Source organism: Abramis brama, assembly GCF_963993115.1.
Source record: "Abramis brama genome assembly, chromosome: 13".
NCBI classification, from domain to species: domain Eukaryota; kingdom Metazoa; phylum Chordata; class Actinopteri; order Cypriniformes; family Leuciscidae; genus Abramis; species Abramis brama.
Window position 1 is genome coordinate 25893223 of NC_139975.1, and position 22380 is coordinate 25915602.

The window sequence follows — 22380 nt, forward strand, 5'->3', positions numbered from 1 at the left end:
AAAACATGCTACGAAAATGTGACCAATCAGGGCCGTCTTACCGGTGAGGCAGCCAATCAGAGCAGGATGCGCTTGGACGAGAACCAATCATATCGAGACTCATTGCTCCTGCGGACACCGATGGGTGGGGGAGGGTTCAGTCGCATGCTCGTGCAGGAAAGAGAAATGTGAGCGCGATGTGGGGTGAAAGTGAGAGTGGAGGAGGTGAAGGGTGAGGAAAGGGAAAAACTTTTCTTTTTTTTTCTAAAATAGCGGATCGAACTGAAATACATGATTAATGAGACAATAAGCAAAATACAACCCACAACTTTTCCTACCATTAGTTTATAAAATAGCAACATTTCCATTTTGAAATAATGAAGTATGAAGGGGTACACACTTAATGTAATATAGCTTGAATAGATGTACACTGTTAGCAATTGATGTAATTTTTACAATAAAATTTACAACAACATATTGTATTCATGTTTTTATTGTAAATACAAATGCATGATGGGAAATTTATGGACAGTCCTGTAATTTTGTTGTAACTACACTGTAGAAGCATTATTTTACAGCCACCGCATAGCATTGTGGGATTGCTGCGATTTGAATTTTGAAATTGCGCGGTACCGCGGCGGCCAACGGCACCAGAATCAAACACTTTTGGAAGAAGCAGCTTTTGGAAGGAACACATCTCAGGTATGAAACGTTAACATGCCATCTATTTTTATAAGTCTATGGATATATTAATACCGGTCATATGAGTGGTGATTGTTTCGTTTGGTATATTTCAGTGACATTAGCTTCTGTGACGTTCGCCCCGACTCGACTCGCTCACTCCCGGTAAAACAACACCATGAACTGACCGCGGTGAAGTGGCGTCTTCTTACACAACCCATACGGAAAAAAGTTACCACATGCAGCTACAAGGTACGAGATATTCACAATTTTTCGCTTGGTATATTTCAGTAACATTAGCTAGAGTAATGTTAGATATAACGTTAGCTCAACTCGCCCCGCTCACTCCCGGGTAACGACGTTATAAACCTGAACTGACTGCGGTGAAGCGGCGTCTTCTTTAAGTTACTCAATCCATAAAGAAAATAGTAACGTTACCACATGCAGATACACGGCACTATTTTCAATGGAAAAACAAACATGGTGAGTAGAATCGAGTAGAGCTGAGCTTGTAACGTAGCCTAACGTTAATGGAAAACCACCACAATAACGATAGCTCAAATAACGTTAGCCCAGACTGTTAATAATAAGCATTAACGTTAGCCCGATCAGTTAGCTCAGGTTATTATTGCATTGATTACACGTGCTACTGTATAGGCTGTCGTAACATTATTAGGGCTTTGCTGTCTTGTAATCGGGGGTCTTGAAGCCGTGGTTTGCACACTAGCATAAACGAAGTTTGTAACGTTAGATTTTACGGCCACTGAATAAACACAAGCACATTTTAGTTGAAATATGGGCTTTAATTAAACGACAATGCTGGTATCTTTAATTATGTGAGTCAGCTATAACTGTGAGATAAGCTGAATATAGCATCTGGTATGCTCATATGTTATAACATTACTTTGTGCTTGGCAAACCAGGTTGGAAGAGCAGTCATGTAACTGTCTGTATCTAAAATAAACTGCGCGTGCGCAACTAAATCCAACCAGCATCGTCATAAAATTTTTTTTTTTCCGGAGCCTGGGTTCTGTTGAAAAGCTTTCAATGCTCTCTTTGTCTTCAGAAAAGGCAGCAAATTATCAGTAGTATTAAAATTAAGTTAACCATTTTGTTTGTCTCAAATTACATGTGGCTGCCTGGCAGACTATATGGACTAAAATAATAATAGATTTTTAATTTGGCATTTGTGTAATTGGTAATACATTTGGTAATGTTTACGTTTTTTATTCCCTAGCCTAGCCCTCTGCCACAGCTGCTGATATCCAGAGAGAGAGAGAGAGAGACCTATCCAGCACACCTTGCTTAAAGGTGCCATAGAATGTGAAATTGAATTTATCTTGGCATAGTTAAATAACAAGAGTTCAGTACATGGACATGACATACAGTGAGTCTCAAACACCATAGTTTTCTCTTTCTTATTTAAATCTCGTTTTTGAAAAACACCCCTGAAAAACGGGCGAATCTCCACATAACACCAACTGTGACGAAACCGATGGGATCATTAATATGTACGCCTCTAAAAATTTGCATATGCCAGCCCATGCTCAGTGCCAGGCGAAACTGCACAGCCGATTCATCAGAAGTTCTGCAGGTGAAGAAACAAGCAGGAGGAGGATCATAGGGAAAATGGCAGATCTATCTATAATCTATCTATCTATAATCGGATACCGCTACAGTTTAATTCGAAGTTGTTTAGTTGCTCTGCCCATTTCACCACGGACTGTTACAACAATATCAAGCAGCCAGGCTTCTCTCGGCGTCTCAAACGGACGAAGGGGGCAATTTCAACTAACGTTATATTCCCGCAAGCGGCAAGTAGGGATTTTATTAACGATAATTTACATTGTGTTATCTAGATCCAGCGCGATATTGTTTTTTCCTCGAGAGACATCATGGCTTGCAAACGAGCGAACGAAGCATGGCAGTTGCTCAGTGTTTGGTTGTACAAATGAACACAAAAATATTTTTTTGCTCCTTCATCCGAGCCTCTGGAGAACCAGTGGGTTATGTGAATTTCTGATGTGTAATTGTTCAAATTCAGACAGATAATCTTTCTTTCAAAGTCGTTCAACACTGTTTATGCATCAGTATATCGCGTTGCAGTGATAAGATCTTCATTCACGCGATCAACAGGCTGTCATCTGCTCAGTGCTCATCACTGAAACCTTTTATGTGATGGGAATAGATCTAAATACTTTAAAAAAAACTTATCATGATTCGTTAATCCCGATAGCTGTAATAGTAAAAACATATAAAAGCTGTAATAGTAAAAGTTTTCCAGATAGCTCTACATGTAATGCCAGATATTTCATATGCAAGCATGTCAGCCAATCACAGCAGTGGGCAACAACACTGAAGTTTCACAGCAGACACGCCCCTTCAAACAGAGTGTTCAAATCAATGGATGAAATCAGGCTAGGAAATATGCCTTTTATTTCTAAATTATAACAAATTTTGATCTAAAAAACATACTAACATTATAAGGGCACCCCAGGAAACATTATAAAATAATAAAATAATCCATTCTATGGCACCTTTAATTGTGCAAGGTAAATTCTTCCCTTATTTTATAGAGTAGTTCACTTTTAAATGAAAATTACCCCATGATTTACTCACCTTTTATTATCATATTGTGTTAATGCATTTCAGGAGAGACACTAATCGCAACAAGTGTTCATAGAAGGAACAGTTGTGATGGGGCCCAAAACAGTCTTTTGAATGGAGTGGCTGAAACCTTCGCTGCTTACTATGTGTTCAACATGCAGTATCCTAAAGACGCCTCAGGCACTTTATACAAAGGTATGTTTAAACTGTTTACACACTAATAAAGAAAATGAGGTAACACTTTACAGTATGGGTAAATTAATTATCATGAATTCATGTATAAATTCATGCATGAATTACGCATTCATTCATGCATTAATATCTCATGAATCATCAGGAAATAACACAAGTTCAACGTTTTTCATTCATGACTTCATGAGTGAACAACACCTTAATAAAAAAATTAACTAAGATGAGTACATCATCATGAATTATGATTTATTACGCATGATCGTGATGCTTTTCTTTGTTCACATATGCGACCATTAGCACATTGTTCATCAGTGTTTCTAAGGACCAGTCACCACTTTAGTTGAGGGGCCACACACATGAAGTCATTGATAGATGATGCTTAGTTAATGATGACTACTGTATTTGAATGTCAACAGAATCTGTGTGCTCTGAGCTGTGATTGGTCTATTTTGGGGTCTGTCCAACTACCACAAGCGTTTGCTTCGTCCACCTCCTTTTCAAACCATGCACTTGTATAATTTGTCTGCTATGTTGCCTGTTATGTTGATTGTGAGAAAATTAGAATGCAGGTTTGAAATAAACATCATCATCATCATCATCACCTGCAGGCTTTGAAGAAGACATGAACTGTTGACATTCAAATACAGTAGTCATCATTAACTAAGCATTATCTATCAATGACTTCATGTGTGTGGCCCCTCAACTAAAGTGGTGACTGGTCCTTAGAAACACTGATGAACAGTGGTATAACTGTGAACAAAGAAAACATCATGATCATGCGTAATAAATCATAATTCATGATGATTTACCCATCTTAGTTAATGTTTTAATTAAGGTGTTGTTCACTCATGAAGTCATGAATGAAAAACGTTGAACTCGTGTTAGTTCCTGATGATTCATGAGATATGAATGCATAATTCATGCATGAATTTATACATGAATTCATGATAATTCTTACTGTAAAGTGAATCCATCATTCTCATATGTAACGTCCCATGAATTATTACCTTATTACCAGTATTGTTAGGTTCTATGATATATTCTATGCAATGATGTCAATAGATAGGTTTCCATCCAATTAAAACATAACTTTTAAACGCATTCGTAAAAATTTGGCAAAAAAACCCTCTAATTGGAGAGCATTTCAATCAACTCTGTTATGCGAATTATAAATGGTCACGCACCTAGGAGTCGTGAACAGCTGTGGGATCAAAACGTAAGGTTGACAGGGCAACTTGAAACACCTGATATAATTGCAAAAAATGCAAATTTGTCAATCCACATAGAAGTTTTTGTTCACATTAGAATATTTTATGTGAATTTTAACCGTTTCCAGTCAGGATTTCTTTTTCAAATGGTTAAAATGTGCATTAAAAAGTTGGATGGAGACCCAGCTATTGCTGTTAAGTGTCTGTTCTATAGTAGAGTTGGTTTTCCCCTGCAGGACATAATTTGTGTAAACAGAAGAGACTGACGGACAACAATTTAACATTACAACTTTCATTAATTCATTAAATTAAATTGTATGGTTAAAGTTGTTAATGTTAAATAAATACATCAAAGTAATTTTATTTTATGAGCAAGTAGGTTACTTATGTTTTTTATACAGTATTTGTCATTATTTAACAGATATGAAAACTTTAACTTTTTTCCTCTCTCTCGGTTTTCAGAGCTTTTTGTGGAATCCACTCCCAGACGGGCAGTAAAGCCGAGAAGAGACACAGGCTCAACGCACCTGTTTGCACCCTCCTAAGAAAACTGGACTTTGAGTTGATGGGATAGTAACATGAACAACTTCCCCTATGCAGTTCAAGTCTGGCTGGACACCTTTGTTCCATATCATCATGTTCCCCCTGATGATTGGCTGCCTGGATGTCTGGAAGTGAGCTTCTTCATTAAAGGGATACTCCACTTTTTTTGGAAATAGGCTCATTTTACAACTCCCCCAGAGTTAAACAGTTGAGTTTTACCGTTTTCGAATCCATTCAGCCGATCTCCGGGTCTTTAGAAGAATGTCAGTAACCAGACAGTTTTTGGTCCCATTGACTTCCATAGTAGGAAAAAATATATACTATGGAAGTCAATGGGACCAAAAACTCGGACATTCTTCTAAAGACCCGGAGATCGGCTGAATGGATTCGAAAACGGTAAAACTCAACTGTTTAACTCTGGGGGAGTTGTAAAATGAGCCTATTTTCAAAAAAAGTGGAGTATCTCTTTAAAAGTAAAATTTTGTTTTATGTGTGATAAAGTGGATACTTTTGTAATATGTATTTTTGCACAGTTTGTTAATTAAAAAAAAAGAAAATATACCATTGTTGTGTTTTTAATTGGCCAATACGAAAAATGACAGCTTTTTACTTGTAATATTTATACTTGTAATGTTTTACAGTATATTGATTTGTCCTGTGAAATTACAGGAAATTCCTGGCTACTGAGTTGCCGTAAATATAACATTTTGCTGTAATATTTACAGTATTCTATCCTGTGAAATTACAGGAAATTCCTGGCAAATACCAGTAAATTTACATGATTATTGTAATTAATTACAGTAGGGATGTTGTATTAAGTATTACAATAACAGTCCTGTATACTGTTTACAGTAAATTTACGGCAACTATTAGCCAGGAATTTCCTGTAAAATTACAAGAACTGTCTAACAGTGTACCCCTTAAACCCAGCTGTCCTCAGACCATAACTCAATACTTCATATATAAAAAAATAAATATTACAGGCTGACGTTTTAAATTTTTTATAAGATTTTACAGTGTGCATACATTTTGTCAACATTGTCAGCTATTTAAAAAATAAAATGAAACTATATATAAAAAATATCCGCATAATCAAAGCTATGTTTTATCTTGAAGGTCTTGACAACTCATTTACAATGAGGTTAGTATTGGTGCTTGTGAGTTTTATAGTTTTTCATGCTTATATTTTCTTTGTCATAAAACTTTTTAATTTCTTATGTGACGCGTTTTGTCCTCGGTTTTGTACATAAGGTTGACATGAAATGGAAGTTTCAATAGTCTTTTCTTCCTTATTGTGATGTATATCCGAGTGAAACAGCCTTTCAAACAAGAACAAATGTAGGGCGGGGCTTGATTTTGTCCATGGGGAATTGATTGGATGGTTGTGGTTTGCTACTGTGATGTCATGTGAGTGACAGGTTGTCCCGCCCTCACGGCAGTAAACACAGTTTCAAGAGAGAGGGAAAGTTATTTTGATTAAAGTGTACACAAATAAAAAAAAAAAAAATGTGCACGGATAAATCATTTAAAATAAATAATAAATATTAGTCAATTTTGATTTTATGGTGACTTTATCAGGTGTTTCAGCTTGATGTTTGTTCCCACACCAATATTTAAAACGATCAAATGTATTTTTATTTGAATATTAAAAAGATTTAAACTACAATGTTATTCTGTTCTGTACATCTTCGAAACATGAACGAAGATATTTTTAAGCACGTTTGAGCTTCCGTTTTATTAATATATTATACACTATTGTGCGATTAATTCTCTAAATAATTAATATATCATACACTTCAGTTGCGTTCAGTTGAGAGTGATCTGCTGTGACGTCAATCAAGTTGAATTGTGGGATATAGAGAGCCTAAGTCCCTCCCCTTCCGATTGACCACCATGGGACCTTACTTCGGAAAAATATTGTATGGTAGTCAATGGCGCGAGACAACAAATATTTTGATCTCGTTTGAATTGTGCCCTGAATTACACATATGATGTTTGTCAATTTAAAAGATACATTTTAAAGTCAAGAAAGTCGCAGTTTGATGTAAAACTGTTGAGGTATAAGACTGTGAAAATACGTAATTACAGAGACTACAAACCCAAAAGGCGCACGTGTGACATCATACCTTTTCTCTCAATGAATGAAGCTAACTTTACTGAAGCTAACGTCTGTCTGTTTCTATAGTCTTACGTTATAATCGTAACGTTACGCCGTCATGCCTGAGTGTTTTGTACCAGACTGCACACATACGAGCAACGGATCTTGTGACGTGCATAGTGCGAGACGAGAGATGTAGTTCATTGAGCGATTTTCACATACAACTAAATGTTACTCTTCTGTTTTATGACAAACTGCGACTTTCTTGACTTTCATAATTATCTTTTAAATTGACAAACATCATATGTGTAATTCAGGGCACAGTTCAGACGGAATAAAAAGATAAGTTGTCTCTCGCCATTGACTACCATACATATTTTTTCCGAAGTAAGGTCCCATGAGCCGGGGGCTTAGGCTCTCTATAGAGCTGCTTGAATTGTACATCGCAGTCGACTCACTTCCTCTGTCAAAATCGAGGGGACGAGGGTCTGTCCATATAAACTTCCCTCGTCCACTCCACGAAGTGGCATGTACTTCAAAGTGGATTGGAACAATGCCATTGGGTGTTTCTCAAACGGAAGGCTGCATCCTACATCGCTGAAGGCTATTTCAGTTTGAAGGATCTTAGGAAGGCAACCTTCATTTTGCGTCCTTCATTCGGCCTGTTTTGAAGGATGCATCGGATGTATCCTTCACGGCCTTAAATTACCCACAATCCTTTGCACACATTCCAATTCACGAAAATAAACTGACGGAAAATGAGTTGGTACTGAGCTCGTCTGAGTTTAATATGAAATGTAAGACAAAAATAATGTTTTCGGACATGAAAGCATAGATGTTATTTTATGTTTTGCTGTAAATTAATCACTAACACTAAACTGACAATAATGTAGGCTAAGCCACTGGGAGACTGCAGATGGCTGTCATTCACTGAATTGCATTAATAGAAAGCCAGTTAATATAAAGATTTGTAATACAAAGTATTTTTCCAAAATTAAGTATTAATAGTATTTTCGTGCCATGACCGTGGGGGCGGGTCTGCGGGAACACCTGTAAAAAAAGAGAGGCTCTTCTTTTACTAGACCTTCTCATTCTAGCGTTTAATCGCTGAGGAGGACACTAACGTTGGCTGACTGGACTAGGAAGGGCGCAGTCTCGGTAGGATGCAGCCTGAGCGCAACCATCACAAACACGTCCGTCTAGCTCGTGTTTACATAGAAAAATAATGGAAAAGTAGCGCAGTGGAATGGGAAAACCGCGTTCTGTGTGAACGGCCCCTTATAACGACACGATGGTGAGGAAATAATGACAGAATTTTAATTTTTTGGGTTAACTTACTAACCCTTTCAGGACTTATCTATGCACCGCCACACTAGGAGGCAGTAATGTCCAGTCTAGCTTCGTTGCCGCAGTGAAGACCAACGCCGAGAAGAAGACGAACAAACGCTCCACAGTTTCCCCAAAGCAAGATGGCGGTGCAGGAGACAGCAGCTCAACTATCTATGGCCCTAAAGGTGCAAGAATATCCGACTTTAAAGGTCTGTCAAGCCTTTCCTCTCAATACTCTAATCGTGCAACTGAACAGATTCTCTATAGCGCTATATGACATTCATAACCGATCATCAGAACGGGAATGATCGATCAGATGAAAGTATGTGGCTGCATTTATACAGTTAACTGGTTAGCTCTAGGGCTAGGCAACTTAGCAAAACAAGTCTCACACAAACACATCTCACCGGAGTGATCGCAAACAGTCGGGCTGTGACATCGGCTGTGTACAGTTATAAACCGATGGATCTATAAAGCAGAGCAATAATAAGTCGAATAATGTCATCGCTGATCCGCGACACTCTTGCGTTCCGACAGTGTTGTTTTATTAGGCAGGCGCAGTAATATCCCATCACAGGTTTGTCCACTAGCTAGTGCAACCAATGCAGATTGACGAGAACCATTAGCGAGGCGGATAGTGACACGAATCGTAATCGGTTGTTTAGCTATTGTATAATCGGGTACTTATGAGATCATTTCGTTTTGAACGCTGTCGTCTGAAAATATGATCTATACACATCATGATATTCGTGTCTCTAAATGAATGCTGGAGGAATAGACACATGCCAATGGTGACCAGAGCTCGGTATGCAAGCGATTTATGCTCTATATTAGGATCATATCGCATCGTGTTGCGTTGATCAGTGGCAGATCTTAGCAGGTTATAGCTCAGGTGTTGATTCTCGATGAGGGGCTTATTATTTAATGGTTGGCACACAGCACCTTTGTTCTCTGCGTCACAGGGTTTTCCCGATTGATAGCGTCGATTTGTCTGAATCCTTGCGTTAATCGATTCCTTTCATTGTTTAATGATGAGTTGAATGCTTTGTAACGTGATTTAGTTCATTGATCTCCTGTAAAATGACGCCTTTTTATGTACACGCACACTGAATGTCAATAATATATGGTCTTCACTGCTGTGTCAAGGGCATGTTGCATCTGAGCTTGTCTTGCAGCATTGGGAATGATTTCCAGTACCTTCTTAATCATTGCATCATGATCTTACCATGTAAACTAGTCACCATTTTTTTTTCGTGTGCAAAATCTTAAGACACATTGGTTGAAGAATGAATGAACTAGCTCTTTTTGTAAGGCACTGATTCTTGTAATATTTTAGAGGGTCAAAGATCATTAAAATGTACACCTATTCAGACAAGCAAATTGTGTAACAGAACAGAGCTCTAAATGGATACATGTATCTTTTTTGACAGTTGTAATGTAAGGTTTTAATTATGAGTTTAAGTTATAGGCATAATGGAACAGTAGTTTATCTTCTATTGTTTGATAAAGAAATCAATATCTTAAAATTGTTGATTGAAATGTATTGATGATTTATGAATCAATCATTCAAGCGAAACTGAAATTAAACCCAGCCTCCCTCTCTCATTCAACACGAATTCAACAATATTTGAATGCTAAACTATTATTTTATTATGTAAACTAGGCTTTTTACTTTACTCGTGTTTGTGACAGTTGTAATGTAAGGTTTTAAAGTCCCCATGAAATCAAAATGGAAGTTTTTTGGCTTTTAGTATAAATATGTAAGACTTGCTGTTTTGATGACATCACTCTGCACTTCAGCTTCTCATCAGATTTTCTGTCCAATCAAATGCTCTCTAGAAACTGAAGCTCCGCCCCCTACATTATAAATAGATGCTGAAGCTGCGGCTAAAATCGGTCACTTGTTCACACATTTACCACACATTTACTATTTTGTACATGATGAGTGACACATAGTGCACTATATAGGGGATAGGGAACGATTCAGAAAGTGTAAATGCTTTCTATTGGTGTGAATGAAGACTAATTTCACGTTAGTGTCACTGAACCGCCGTAGCTCGCACACAGTCTGCTCCGGTGTTGTGCCAAATTTTGACCCCCGCCAAATTATTACCCCCCTAGTATTGGTAGGTTTAGGATTAGGCTAGTTGTTGGGGAGGGGTTAGGATTTGGGGTGGGGTTAGGATTAGGCAATCAGGTACTGACTTCAACGAGGGGGGTAATAATTTGGCAGGGGGTCGAAATTCGGCACAACACCGGTCCAGAGATACGAGAGCTCTGAGCGGATCATATACGCCAGTCAGCGCAGACCACAAAACATATCGGACCCATTTGAATTCTGCACTGAATGCTGTAGTTTAAAGCGATATGGAGGAGGTTAGGAGGAGAAACAGTTCCAGATTAGGAGGAAACTCTGGCTTTAGCGAACTGAACTCAACGTCCCCATGACGTTGGCCTATAGTTGTGATATAGGCCTGAACGACACGCTATTGGCTATTTCAAAAGGGGGAGGAGCTGCTCTATGTCCCGCCCTGTCTTCCTGTTTCAGTGGAAATTACGTCAACACATTGAATAATGCTGCGCGATTCAAGGCACTTCAGTGGGCCTTTAATTAGGGGTTTAAGTTATAGGCATGCATGATATGTTGATTGTTTGATAATGAAATAAATCCATATCTTAAAATTGTTTATTGAAATGAAAAATTTGATTCTGTATAATTTAGTTTTTGGCTTAGTTGTGAGCTGATTTATGCATCAGTGCTTTTTTGCAAGAATTCTGGCCTGCATTGAGGACCTTTCACTTCTCACTGCCAACAATTAGGTTGCACCTTGTAATCCAACAAAGGTTTATAGCTTCAGTAATAGCATTGACTGATGTAGGGAGTTTTTCTGCTCTAAAACATCTTGATACTTACTTATCTGTCCTGGTTGTAAGGTGACAGATGGCCTGATCAAAATAAACTGGCGGATCCTGAGAGATAAGGTTGAAGTTTTATGCATCTCTGCCTCTTCCAGAGCTGTTCATTCTGGCCTAGTGATCATGTCCATCTTTATGACCTTTCTCTCAGATGGAACTACTTATTTAGCTAATACTGAATCTTACAAGTCAAGAATATTTGCTTACTATGGATCCACTGGACATTTCAATGCTTAAATCACAGGATTTTAATGATGACTGGAATACTAGAATGTAATTTATCGGGTGAACTAAACCTTTAGTGATTCGAGAGAGAGAGAAATGGAATGATGTATGAGGTGCTTTTTGAATTATTGTCGTGAAGATTAATATTGCCAAGACGTTGTTATTTTCGCTAGCTGAAATTGTGCCTACTAATGAAATTCTGTTGTTTATTTACCTCAATAGGTTCCTTATGAAACCTTGAACAAGCGCTTCCGAGCAGCTCAAAAGAATATAGACCGGGAGACCAGTCACGTGACGATGGTGGTGGCAGAGCTGGAGAAGACGCTCAGTAACTTTCCAGTGGTGGATACCGTAGTCTCTCTCCTGGATGGGGTGGTTGAGAAGCTCAGCGCCCTCAAGAGAAAGGTATGCTGAGGCATCATGTTGAATTAGTTCGGTTTTACTGATTCACACTAAAGAGTGAAAGGGTTTCTTATCTGATAGGCAGCTGAGTCTATCCAAGCAGAAGATGAGAGCGCTAAGCTATGCAAGCGACGCATAGAGCACCTGAAGGAACATAGCAGCGACCAGCCGGCCAGCGCCAACGTTTGGAAGAAGAAGCGCATGGACCGCATGATGGTGGAACACTTACTGCGATGTGGCTATTACAACACCGCAGTCAAGCTAGCCAGACAAAGTGGGATTGAGGTGCGTCTCCACTTCTCCTGTGCATCGTGTAAGAGTTTTGAGCTGGTTCTCATATTGGCTTTGTCTTTGTAGGATTTGGTGAACATAGAAATGTTTCTTACTGCAAAAGAGGTTGAAGAATCCCTTGAACGTCAGGAAACGGCTACCTGTCTGGCTTGGTGCCACGATAACAAGTCTCGCTTACGGAAAATGAAAGTAAGATGCTGGGTTTGTTTTTCTCCCAGTTTTTACCGTCATTATGGAGCCACAGTATATTTTGTGGATATATTTGTGTTTTCATTTCAGAGATGTTTTGTCACGTCGCTTGAAGGCGATGCAATTTGAAAGGTAAAGTTTATTCAGTTTTATTGAAATATGTTCTTGTTCCCAGAGCTGTTTGGAGTTCAGTTTAAGGATCCAGGAATTTATTGAACTCATTCGACAAAACAAACGAATGGACGCAGTAAGGTATGAGACAGATACTAGGACTTCATGGCCATTTTAACTGAATTACTGTAATTTATTGTTAAACATGAATGTAGATCATAAGTATTTGTTGATGTTATTAAATAAAAATGAATCTCATTTTAGACATGCACGCAAACACTTCAGCCAAGCAGAAGGAGGGCAGTTGGATGAGGTACGGCAAGTGATGGGCATGCTGGCGTTTCCCTCAGATACGCATATCTCACCATATAAGGTAAATATATATTTCTGCACCTATATTCAGAGATGGGAAGTAACGAAGTACAAATACTTTGTTTCTGTACTCAAGTAGATTTTTCAGATACTTTACTATTTATTTTACTTTACTTTACTATTTATTTTTGTGCCGACTTTTTACTTTTACTCCTTACATTTTAACATGAATATCGGTACTTTCTACTCCTTACATTTTAAAAAATTGGCTCGTTACTTTAGCTTCAAATAATTTCAGTGGAGTCGTTATTATTTTTGCGTCATCAACCCTTCGAAAGAAGTTTGATTGACAGGCGATCTTACCAATCATAATCCGCCATTTTGTCCGACAATGCAGTCAGGAGAGTTAGTAGATTAACATTGGAGGATTTAAACTTGAAAAACGAAGTGTACCGACGTATTCTCGCGTAAAAACATCATTCCCTCTTATGTTCATTCATGTTTATTTGATGCTATAAATGAACTAGAAGGAAGAGATGATCGGTTCACGAGCAGCTTTAACTGAGGCTCTACACAGCGATCTGTCACGACACATTAAAGAGCCACAAAACGGTATTTAATGTTTAAATTTCTTTAAAAAATGACCAAATTTGAAAGGTGAGACTTTGTTTCATATCAAAAGTAACCTGGTCTGTCCTGTCTGTCAGCGCGTTGTCAGTGTCCTCTTTGCTCCGCGATGTATTTTTCACTGCGTGAGAACATGGTGTGGCGTGAGAGCAGCGTACGCTTGTCGGACATAGCAACAGTAACTGTAATGGTTCATTCATTCGCGGTCTGTGAATTCTCACAGAATCACAATTGAATTCACAATTACATTAACCTGGAGTCCCAGTCTCTGTCACAATAATCATATAGGCTATGTGATGTTTTAGGCCTATTGGCAGACATCCATTTAAAATGTAGTCAATGGCATAAAGAACCTTTTTTTCCATATCCACTTAGGTTTCTCAGCTTGCACTCTAGTAACATTTGTGTGGTCCAGGTAGCTTTGCATAAAAAAAATGGTTATCATTCGCAAGGCTACTTTTACTTTTATACTTTAAGTAAATTTCCAAGCCTGTACTTTGTTACTTTTACTTGAGTAAAGAAGTTAAATCAGTACTTCTACTTTTACCAGAGTATTTTTTAACACAAGTATCTATACTTCTACTTGAGTACGAGAAGTGAGTACTTTTGCCATCTCTGCCTATATTATATGAAACTGTTCTGATATTGATGATTTAATGTTTCTGAATATGCAGTTCAGTGGTCTGCAACTTTTTTTTATTGTCTTTCCTCCCAGGATCTTTTGGATCCAGCTCGCTGGAAAATGCTGATCCAGCAATTCAGATATGACAACTACAGATTACACCAGCTGGGGAACAACTCTGTGTTTACCATTACCCTGCAGGCAGGGCTGTCCGCCATCAAAACCCCGTATCCTTTCTGCAGTAACGTTCATCATCCTTAGGGTTTTCAGGTTGCATGTCCGGCAGGTCATTTATTCAACCGATTCTGAGTAATGCAGCGATTTTAACAGTATTTTTGGCTAGATGACAATAGAAAGGTCATTGTTTTTAAGTGACTGTAAACGGGACTCTGTTGGTTTAACTGAATAGCTGTTGACCTTAATTCCAAGTTTACAGGCAGTGTTATAAAGAGGATGGCACTTCCAAAAACCCAGACTGCCCTGTCTGCAGTAAGTCGCTGAACAAATTGGCTCAACCTCTTCCCATGGCCCACTGTGCAAACTCAAGGCTGGTGTGCAAAATCTCTGGCGAGGTCATGAATGAGAACAACCCACCCATGATGCTGCCTAATGGCTATGTTTATGGATACAATGTGAGTTTTGAAGCTAGTTTTGTGTCATTTTCCTATTCAGTGTATATATGCTATAATTGTTCTATGCCAGGGCTGCACAATGAATCCAAATAAAACCGATATTCAAAACGCAATTGTCAAATTTCAAAGGCTGCGATTTAATTAAATATCTGCGCTGCGTGTTTCAGAGTAAAGCGAGGCACTGAGCAGCTCCTTTTCCGCCGGTGATTGCAGCATCTCGGGGCGGATTGGTTCACAGTGAACGCTGCTCCACACGAAATTCGTCTTTTTGGGTTACTTAAAACATTTAAGCATTGACATTTATGCATTTGGGAATACAACATGTGCCAGTCATCTTCCTATACTTGAAATGAGAAACGTTTATCAGCAGAAGAGAAGCTTTAACACCGTGTCCTAACTACACGCGACGCGATGCCGCGACATGCGATAAAAGGCATCTTTTCCATGTTAATCAGAGTTTTTGTCCTAACCAGCCGCGACGATTCTATTTTAGAAACGGTTTCTATTTTTCTGCGACGTCGCGCTGGAACAACAAACACAAAGTGTGCCAGTGATAATCTCAGGTACTGTTTATGTGCTTTATTTAATGTTAAAAGTGTGAAATGTGACTTTGAATATCATTTAGTGCTCTCAGCTTTGTAGCTGTAAACGTAACAATGGATATATTTCACCTCGGATCTTGAAATTAAACAAATGGAAACAAGAACGTTAAAACTGAACAAACAAGTGTATTATTTGACAAAGATTGTTTTAGTAACTCAGTTTTTAAATGGTGTAATATTTGTGAATTTGATTATGTAGCTACTTATCCATTTTCTTGTGAGTGCCGTCAAGATTACTCTCTAGTGCTGTGCGCTTGCCGCGAGACTCCGCCCACACGCTGTTCTGATTGGCTGTGATTTTTGATTGACGTTGTGGCGTCTCACAGTCGCGTCGCGTCTAGTGTGGACAGACACACGCCTGTCGCTGGAATCTTATCGCATCGCGTTTAGTTAGGACATGGTGTTAGGCCTTCCTGCAGTTTTCCGTCAAATAAGAAGTTTGGTGGTTTAACATTTAAAAATGAAGAAATTAAGGCAGCCTTAAATATTAGTTTTGTAATTTTACAATTGTAATGTGAAATAAAATGATTATATTATTTTTTATTTATATATATATTTTTATTTTACAGTGAAATACTACTATTAATAATTTTATTTAGTTTTTTTGTAGAAGTAATAATATATGAATATAATCACCATTTTTTTGGCCCTACAAACAATTGTGTACACCTGCAAACAAGCACCTGAATTATTATATTTTAATAATTGTGCAGCCAAATTGTGCAGCCCAATATTATGCTGTTAGCAATGCTGTGTATATATAGTGATTTACATTTCCTTGCCTCTGGTTTTCAGTCTCTCTTGTCCATTCGTCAAGATGACAAGGTGGTATGCCCCAGGACCAAAGAGGTTTTCAACTTTTCCCAGGCCGAGAAGGTTTATATTATGTGATGCGAGCTCCACTAAACCTCTGGAACGTTACTTCTCGGAGCCATCATAGGCTGGGTGAATCTCATGTTGACATAATTTGTCCAAGGGTGTCAATCCTGCGGCCCTTGTTCCATGCAAGTGAAATTCATTGACAATATGCCCTTGTCCTCAACCGGCCTACAAGACCTTTTCTGAACCGATTGTTCAGAATCACAATGGAGTTGTTCTGCGCGAAACAGACTAATGTGACGAGGGAGTTTTCTTTTTTGTGTGTGGTGTTTTTAAAATGGTTGATAGTCTGGCATTTATTTAACTTTTCAATAGTGTAAAACAAACCAACGCGACTCCATATCAATTTATCTCAAAGGAGCTTCTGCCTTGTTGTGTGTTAACAAAATGAATAATTCATTTTTGTTTTTTGAACAAGGGCACCCATTTAGGTCATTATTTTTAGATAGATTGTGAGTAGGTAGTTGTAGAGAACACTCTGATGCCTTGCTTTTGCACCTGTGAAATCTGTGACATGCATTTATGTTAATATGATATTTTGACTGACATCCTCAGTTAATGAGGTAACATGTTAAAAAAGCTGTAGCATTTATAGCAATACTGCTCTGCTCTGATGTACAGACTAGAAAGACACGACAGTGTTCTTTGGTGTCAGGCTTTTGTTAAAGAATCACATTAGTTCACACAGTACATACTATATGGACTTCTTATATCATCATCATTCATCAAATAAAACATTCTGTGTATGACCAAAGTCCTTTAAGGACAAGTATGCAAGATTGAATTCTGATGGATATGCTTACATTTGGAGGAGTGTTTTTTTTTTTTAATTATTATTAACTAATGATATGTTGTGTTATACAAAACAATATCATATGTTGTTGTTAACTTCATGCTGCATTTAGTGCCGTTTTTTTGACCGGGAGGATCAATTGTAAAATAGTAACGCAGTTTTTTTGGATTTCAGGGTAGATTCAAATCTTGCACAGTTTATTACATAGACTGAAGTTTATTGGGGGGTTTTTCCCATCAAAATGTGCAGTCTATCCATCCCTGATACCCTCATTTTGTGATGTAAATGTCTTATGTGAGGTTTCTTCTGCTGCAAAACTAATTAATATGGATCTTTTCAAATATATAGGCTAGTTTTACATTTGTCGTACATTAGAATTTCCAAATTCATTGTAAGTGACGTATGTATATACAGTCGTTTTGAGCACAATTTGCAAAGCAGGATATTGGTAAATGAAAGTTTTGATAATGTTCCCCATGCACACAACCCCCAGAAAGTCTCAGGTTTCACAGGATCAACAGCAGGTAACCAATGGAGGGGGGGCTGTCAATGAAAGGCCCTCTGATATTTTAGTTTCACTTTAATGTGCACCAACATCCCTTCCTGTTGGAAATAATTCTCCAAGTATGTGTTTAACTGTAATTGTGAAAAGACTTGCTTAGAAACTGCGCATGCATGTGTATTTTGGTAGGGTAGATGGGTTGTTCGTGTCGAATTGCCAATAAAGATTGATTTGATTATATATTGTCATTGTCTGCCTGAAAACGAGGTTGAACTCAAAATGGGGAAAATTAAAATTTCTTACAAGTTCGCAATAAGGTCAAAGAGTAGCACAGCTATTATTTGTCACATATGAGGCAATTGTAGCCTACTATAAATACAGTAAAAAAAAACTTCTAAATTGGGAGCAGGTATGTTGTCATAATTAGTCTGATCTTTTTTTGAAGAAAAAAATGCAACTTTTTTTCACTGTCACTTGTTTCGTGACAACACACCAGATGGCTGTACATAAATACCCTTAATTACATAAATTACATACATAAATACACTTAAATATACAAATCCACTGAGTGATTCAAATCATAATCACAGATGACAAAAGTAGGCCAGTCATGATAACAGTAGCAGACAACCAATCAATTGGATAACCATAAAGTTTGTTCAATGTTCTGTATCCTCTTTATGTCAGATTCACTCCAAATTATCGGCTTCTGTATAGTTTGTTGTTTAACTTAACCCTTCATCTGTAATGATAAAACACTCGTTCCAGATGTTAGTGACACAACAATATACACACAAAGAGGACAGCGTAGTAGGCCTACCCCAAACAACAAATATGAAATAAAGTGCAGTCAGCATCACACATGCATTAGACACATGAATATGAAACAGTTCATATTCAAGGTTTTCTTTTGATGCTAAATAAAAAATAAACACACTTTGCATTTTTCTGTGGGTTTTACCTGGTCTTTTCGTCTGCAATCTCGTTACTTGTAATGCATTGCACGGGTTGATATTGTGAAGCAATAATTAGTTTTCTGAAATTTCAGAAACTAGTGCAAAGTGCCCGTGCAAAATCAGTTTTTGTGTGTGTTTTTAGTAATTGTTGGTTTGGTGTGTTTGAGTGCTCATTGTTACAATCACACAGCAAAAGTTCAGTGACATTTTTATTTGTGCATGGTAGAAAGCAAATACTGATAGTGACATAATGACATACAATAAATGTGGAAAATTAAACTCTTTCTTTTTTTTTTTTTTGCTTTTCTGGTCCTGGGCTGTGCTCACTCAGTGTGTGTGTGTGAGAGGGGGAGTGGCCAGCGGCTAGAGTGGCAAAAGCCAGTGTGTGCTTCTTTTATCGATATATATTTAACAATATCTTTTGCATTTCTAATCCAAACAATGTCAAATTTGGCACTGCACTTACTCGTGCCCATAGTAAGACACCTGTCAAGTTTGAAATCCATTGGACGAGAGATATGCGAATAACACACACACACAGACAGATAGACGTTCCCGTAATTTATAGATAGATATAATATAGCCTACAGAAGTAAACGGCGTAGGTGACTTACAGATTCAGTTAACTTCCACAAATGAATAAGCGCGATGATTCAGGGAGCAGGCTACACAGTGAACTCCGAAAAAATGCTACGCTTGAGCAAACAGTTTGTGAACAGGTTACTACAAATGATGGCTGTGAATAAAATATAATATTCAGAAGTAAACAGTGTAGCTGACAGAGTATGCCAGAATGTTTATTTTTAAACCACAACCTTCTTGGGGCTTCTTTAACCAATAAAAACTAACGGTTTGAGAGATATGCGAATAACACACACACACAGACAGAAAGTTCCCGTATTATAGATAGATATAATATAGCCTACAGAAGTAAACAGCATAGGTGTTATGTTTAGGTAGTATGTCAGAATGTTTATTTTTAAATCACAACCTTCTAAGTGCTTCTTTTACCAATATATTTAACGATATCTTTAGCATTTCTAATCCAAACAATGTCAAATTTGCACTTACCCGTGCCCGTAGCGAGACGCCTGTCAAGTTTGAAAGACATACAGACACACACACAGACAGACAGACGTTTCTGTAATTTATAGATAGATTAAAAAAAGTATGTTCATTTTTTCCTTTTAATAAGGGAAAGCATTTTAAAATGTTCATAAAATATATTTTATATATATTTATAAAATTCAGAAAATTCAATAAATCATAACATAGCATAACACTGCCAGTTTATGATTTCAACTCATTAAGCACACAATTTTCAATAAAATTGGCAATATAAATGTTGTCATATAACCACAATAAAAATATAACCAAATGCAATATATTTAGTTTTCTTTACTATATATATATATATATATATATATATATATATATATATATATAATAAAAAAAAAAAATGAAAATAACACCCCCAGTGTATGACTTTAAGTAATTCATTAAGCACATTTTCAATAGAATGGCCAATATTATGATATATAGTTCATACTTTGGAAGCACACTTTGTCCCATCGATATAAATGATCAGAAATTGATCATCAGATTGGAGAATTTTTTTTAAAAATGGGTTGTTTTAAAGAAAAAAGGATTCTGGAATCGGATTAGATCACAAGATCCAATCTTGGTTTTGATCTGGATCAAATCGTCAGTTTGTGTTGTTTCAAAATGTTTTTTTTTTTTTTTTGTAAGATTGGGATTCCCTTGTTCCAAAAAATCTGATTATCCTGATCCCAGCAGAAAGGTGGATTTCAGAAACAAAAATGTAATAAAACTTTAAAACTGATCAAAAATTACAACATTGTTATCATGTAATATATACATTTATTTATTTTTTATTTTGCTAGAAGTAGACATTAGACTAAGCCTTTCAGTAAAGTAAAAAAAAAAAAAAAAGCATAATAAAATAATCCTACAACAGCTGTATTTTTAAGGGCCAGATTTACTAACCGCTTGCACCAGCACATTGTGCATATGTACGGTAATTTATTTACATTAATTATGCTGTTATATATTTTTCTTTAAAGGGATCTATTATGCAAAATTCACTCTTATACTGTTTTTGACAATAAGATGAAGATTTGAAGATATGTGTCCGCATTGTGTGAACACAACCACACTATATGGTAAAAAAAATCCATGCACTCTCTTATTTTCCCCATAATTCATAAATGGTGTCTCAAAATTAGCAGTTCAGGAATGCATCTGTTGTGATGTCACAGTAGAACAGGCCCCGCCCACAACTGTGACAATCTGCCCTATTATATTAGCTCCTCCCCTCAATCAGCTGTACGCAGCCCACCATGTGTAGCTTTTTACTTCTAGTGATTGTATTTAGGCTTCAAAAATCCTAAATCTTGTGTTAATTTGTGAAGATTATCATGATGAATGAAATGTGTAAGCATCATAAACCATTGTCAGCCACATAGCTTATTTTTTGCAATAATCCAAAAGCAAATGGAACATTTTTATTAGGTTTTTGTTGAGGGAACCAGGATAATGTGAACTTCTGGGTTGGTTTACAAAAAAACATCATCCCTGCATCACTCTATAGAGTGCAACAGTGCATGTCCACTTTTGTTAGTTTGAATATACATTGAACCAAACAATATCATAACATCTTTGTTGATAATTCAATAAACTCAATTTTTGACAAAACATCCCATGTTTCGTTCGTGACAGAAATGTGTTGGTAATGACCATATTTAGTTTGCCACGGCTGAATCAGACTGTCAACATTTTATAATACAGTTTTTCTGAATTGCTAAAACACTAAACCCCATTCTCTGAACCAAATTCTCAATAGCCTAAACAAATTTGTAGAATAAATCACTCTTTCTGTAAAGCATTAGTATTTTAACATTTTTGGCTTTTGCAGTTATAGGTCCCTCTATTTTCACAGTATGTAAGTGCTGAATATACAGACATTCAATACTATACAATATTCAGTACACTATATTTGCAGTGCATACAGAATATATTCACCTTACTAGTGCAAGTTGTCATTACTATACTTTTTTTAACGTAATTGCACAATTTGTTTACTTTGTTACAATATATGTTTTTTTTCTGTAACTGCATGCTTTGGATATTGTGTTCTCCATTTTTTTGATGTAGAGTCTAATGAATGATCTGTAGTGTTTATAATATTGACTCGTGTGTGTATGATCTGAAAGCATTGTTTGATTTTGAGCACAGACAAAATGGTTTTGATTCAAATGTTTGATTTTGACAGAAGAGTCAGATGTTCTCTGAATGTAGTTTGAAAATTTGGTTTTGTGTTTAAGGTTTTGAGAAAGTGAGTGACGGTTTCAAGAAATGTGTTTTAGCAATTCAGAAAAACTGTAATACAAATAACAATGTTGCACAAGGAACACATTTAACCTCCTAACTGTCCATTTCTGTCACCAACAGTTTGCTTTTGAGTTATTAAGACAAATCTTCATAATATGGCGTTATTTTCCTGTCAAATGTCGAGAGCGCATTATTGTAGCGCAAAAGTACATTAATATAATGCGCAAGCGCGAATCTCTCTGCTCGCGCGCGAGAATTGAGCGCGCGCTCTCAGATACACCCTGCTCTTGTAAGAATTTTCTCTGGGCTCGCTCAGAGAATATGCCTGCACTT

General features: G+C 37.1%; 1 protein-coding gene across 2 annotated transcripts; it reads left to right on the forward strand.

Moving 5' to 3' along the window:
- The first annotated feature begins 8715 nt into the window (after nt 1-8715).
- On the forward strand, nt 8716-17978 carry maea (macrophage erythroblast attacher, E3 ubiquitin ligase). Of its 2 annotated transcripts, none has more exons than XM_084133212.1 (9): nt 8716-8846; nt 12001-12183; nt 12262-12465; nt 12538-12660; nt 12836-12912; nt 13036-13144; nt 14426-14559; nt 14769-14964; nt 16362-17978. In XM_084133212.1, exons 1-9 carry the CDS (start codon nt 8778-8780, stop codon nt 16455-16457), a joined length of 1191 nt encoding a protein of 396 aa, XP_083989338.1. In that variant the 5' UTR covers nt 8716-8777; the 3' UTR covers nt 16458-17978. The 2 variants fall into 2 exon arrangements, with proteins under 2 accessions (XP_083989338.1, XP_083989339.1); XM_084133213.1 differs by lacking the exon at nt 8716-8846 and adding an exon at nt 9230-9442.
- Nucleotides 17979-22380: the final 4402 nt, after the last annotated feature.

Excerpts from the sequence above, each read along its gene's own strand:
- maea (XM_084133212.1), top strand. The coding sequence starts at position 8,778 with ATGGCGGTGCAGGAGACAGCAGCTCAACTATCTATGGCCCTAAAGGTG. Across the intron at positions 12,466-12,537 it reads CCAGACAAAGTGGGATTGAG|GATTTGGTGAACATAGAAAT; the intron begins GTGCGTCTCCAC and ends TTGTCTTTGTAG. Across the intron at positions 14,560-14,768 it reads CTGTCCGCCATCAAAACCCC|GCAGTGTTATAAAGAGGATG; the intron begins GTATCCTTTCTG and ends CCAAGTTTACAG.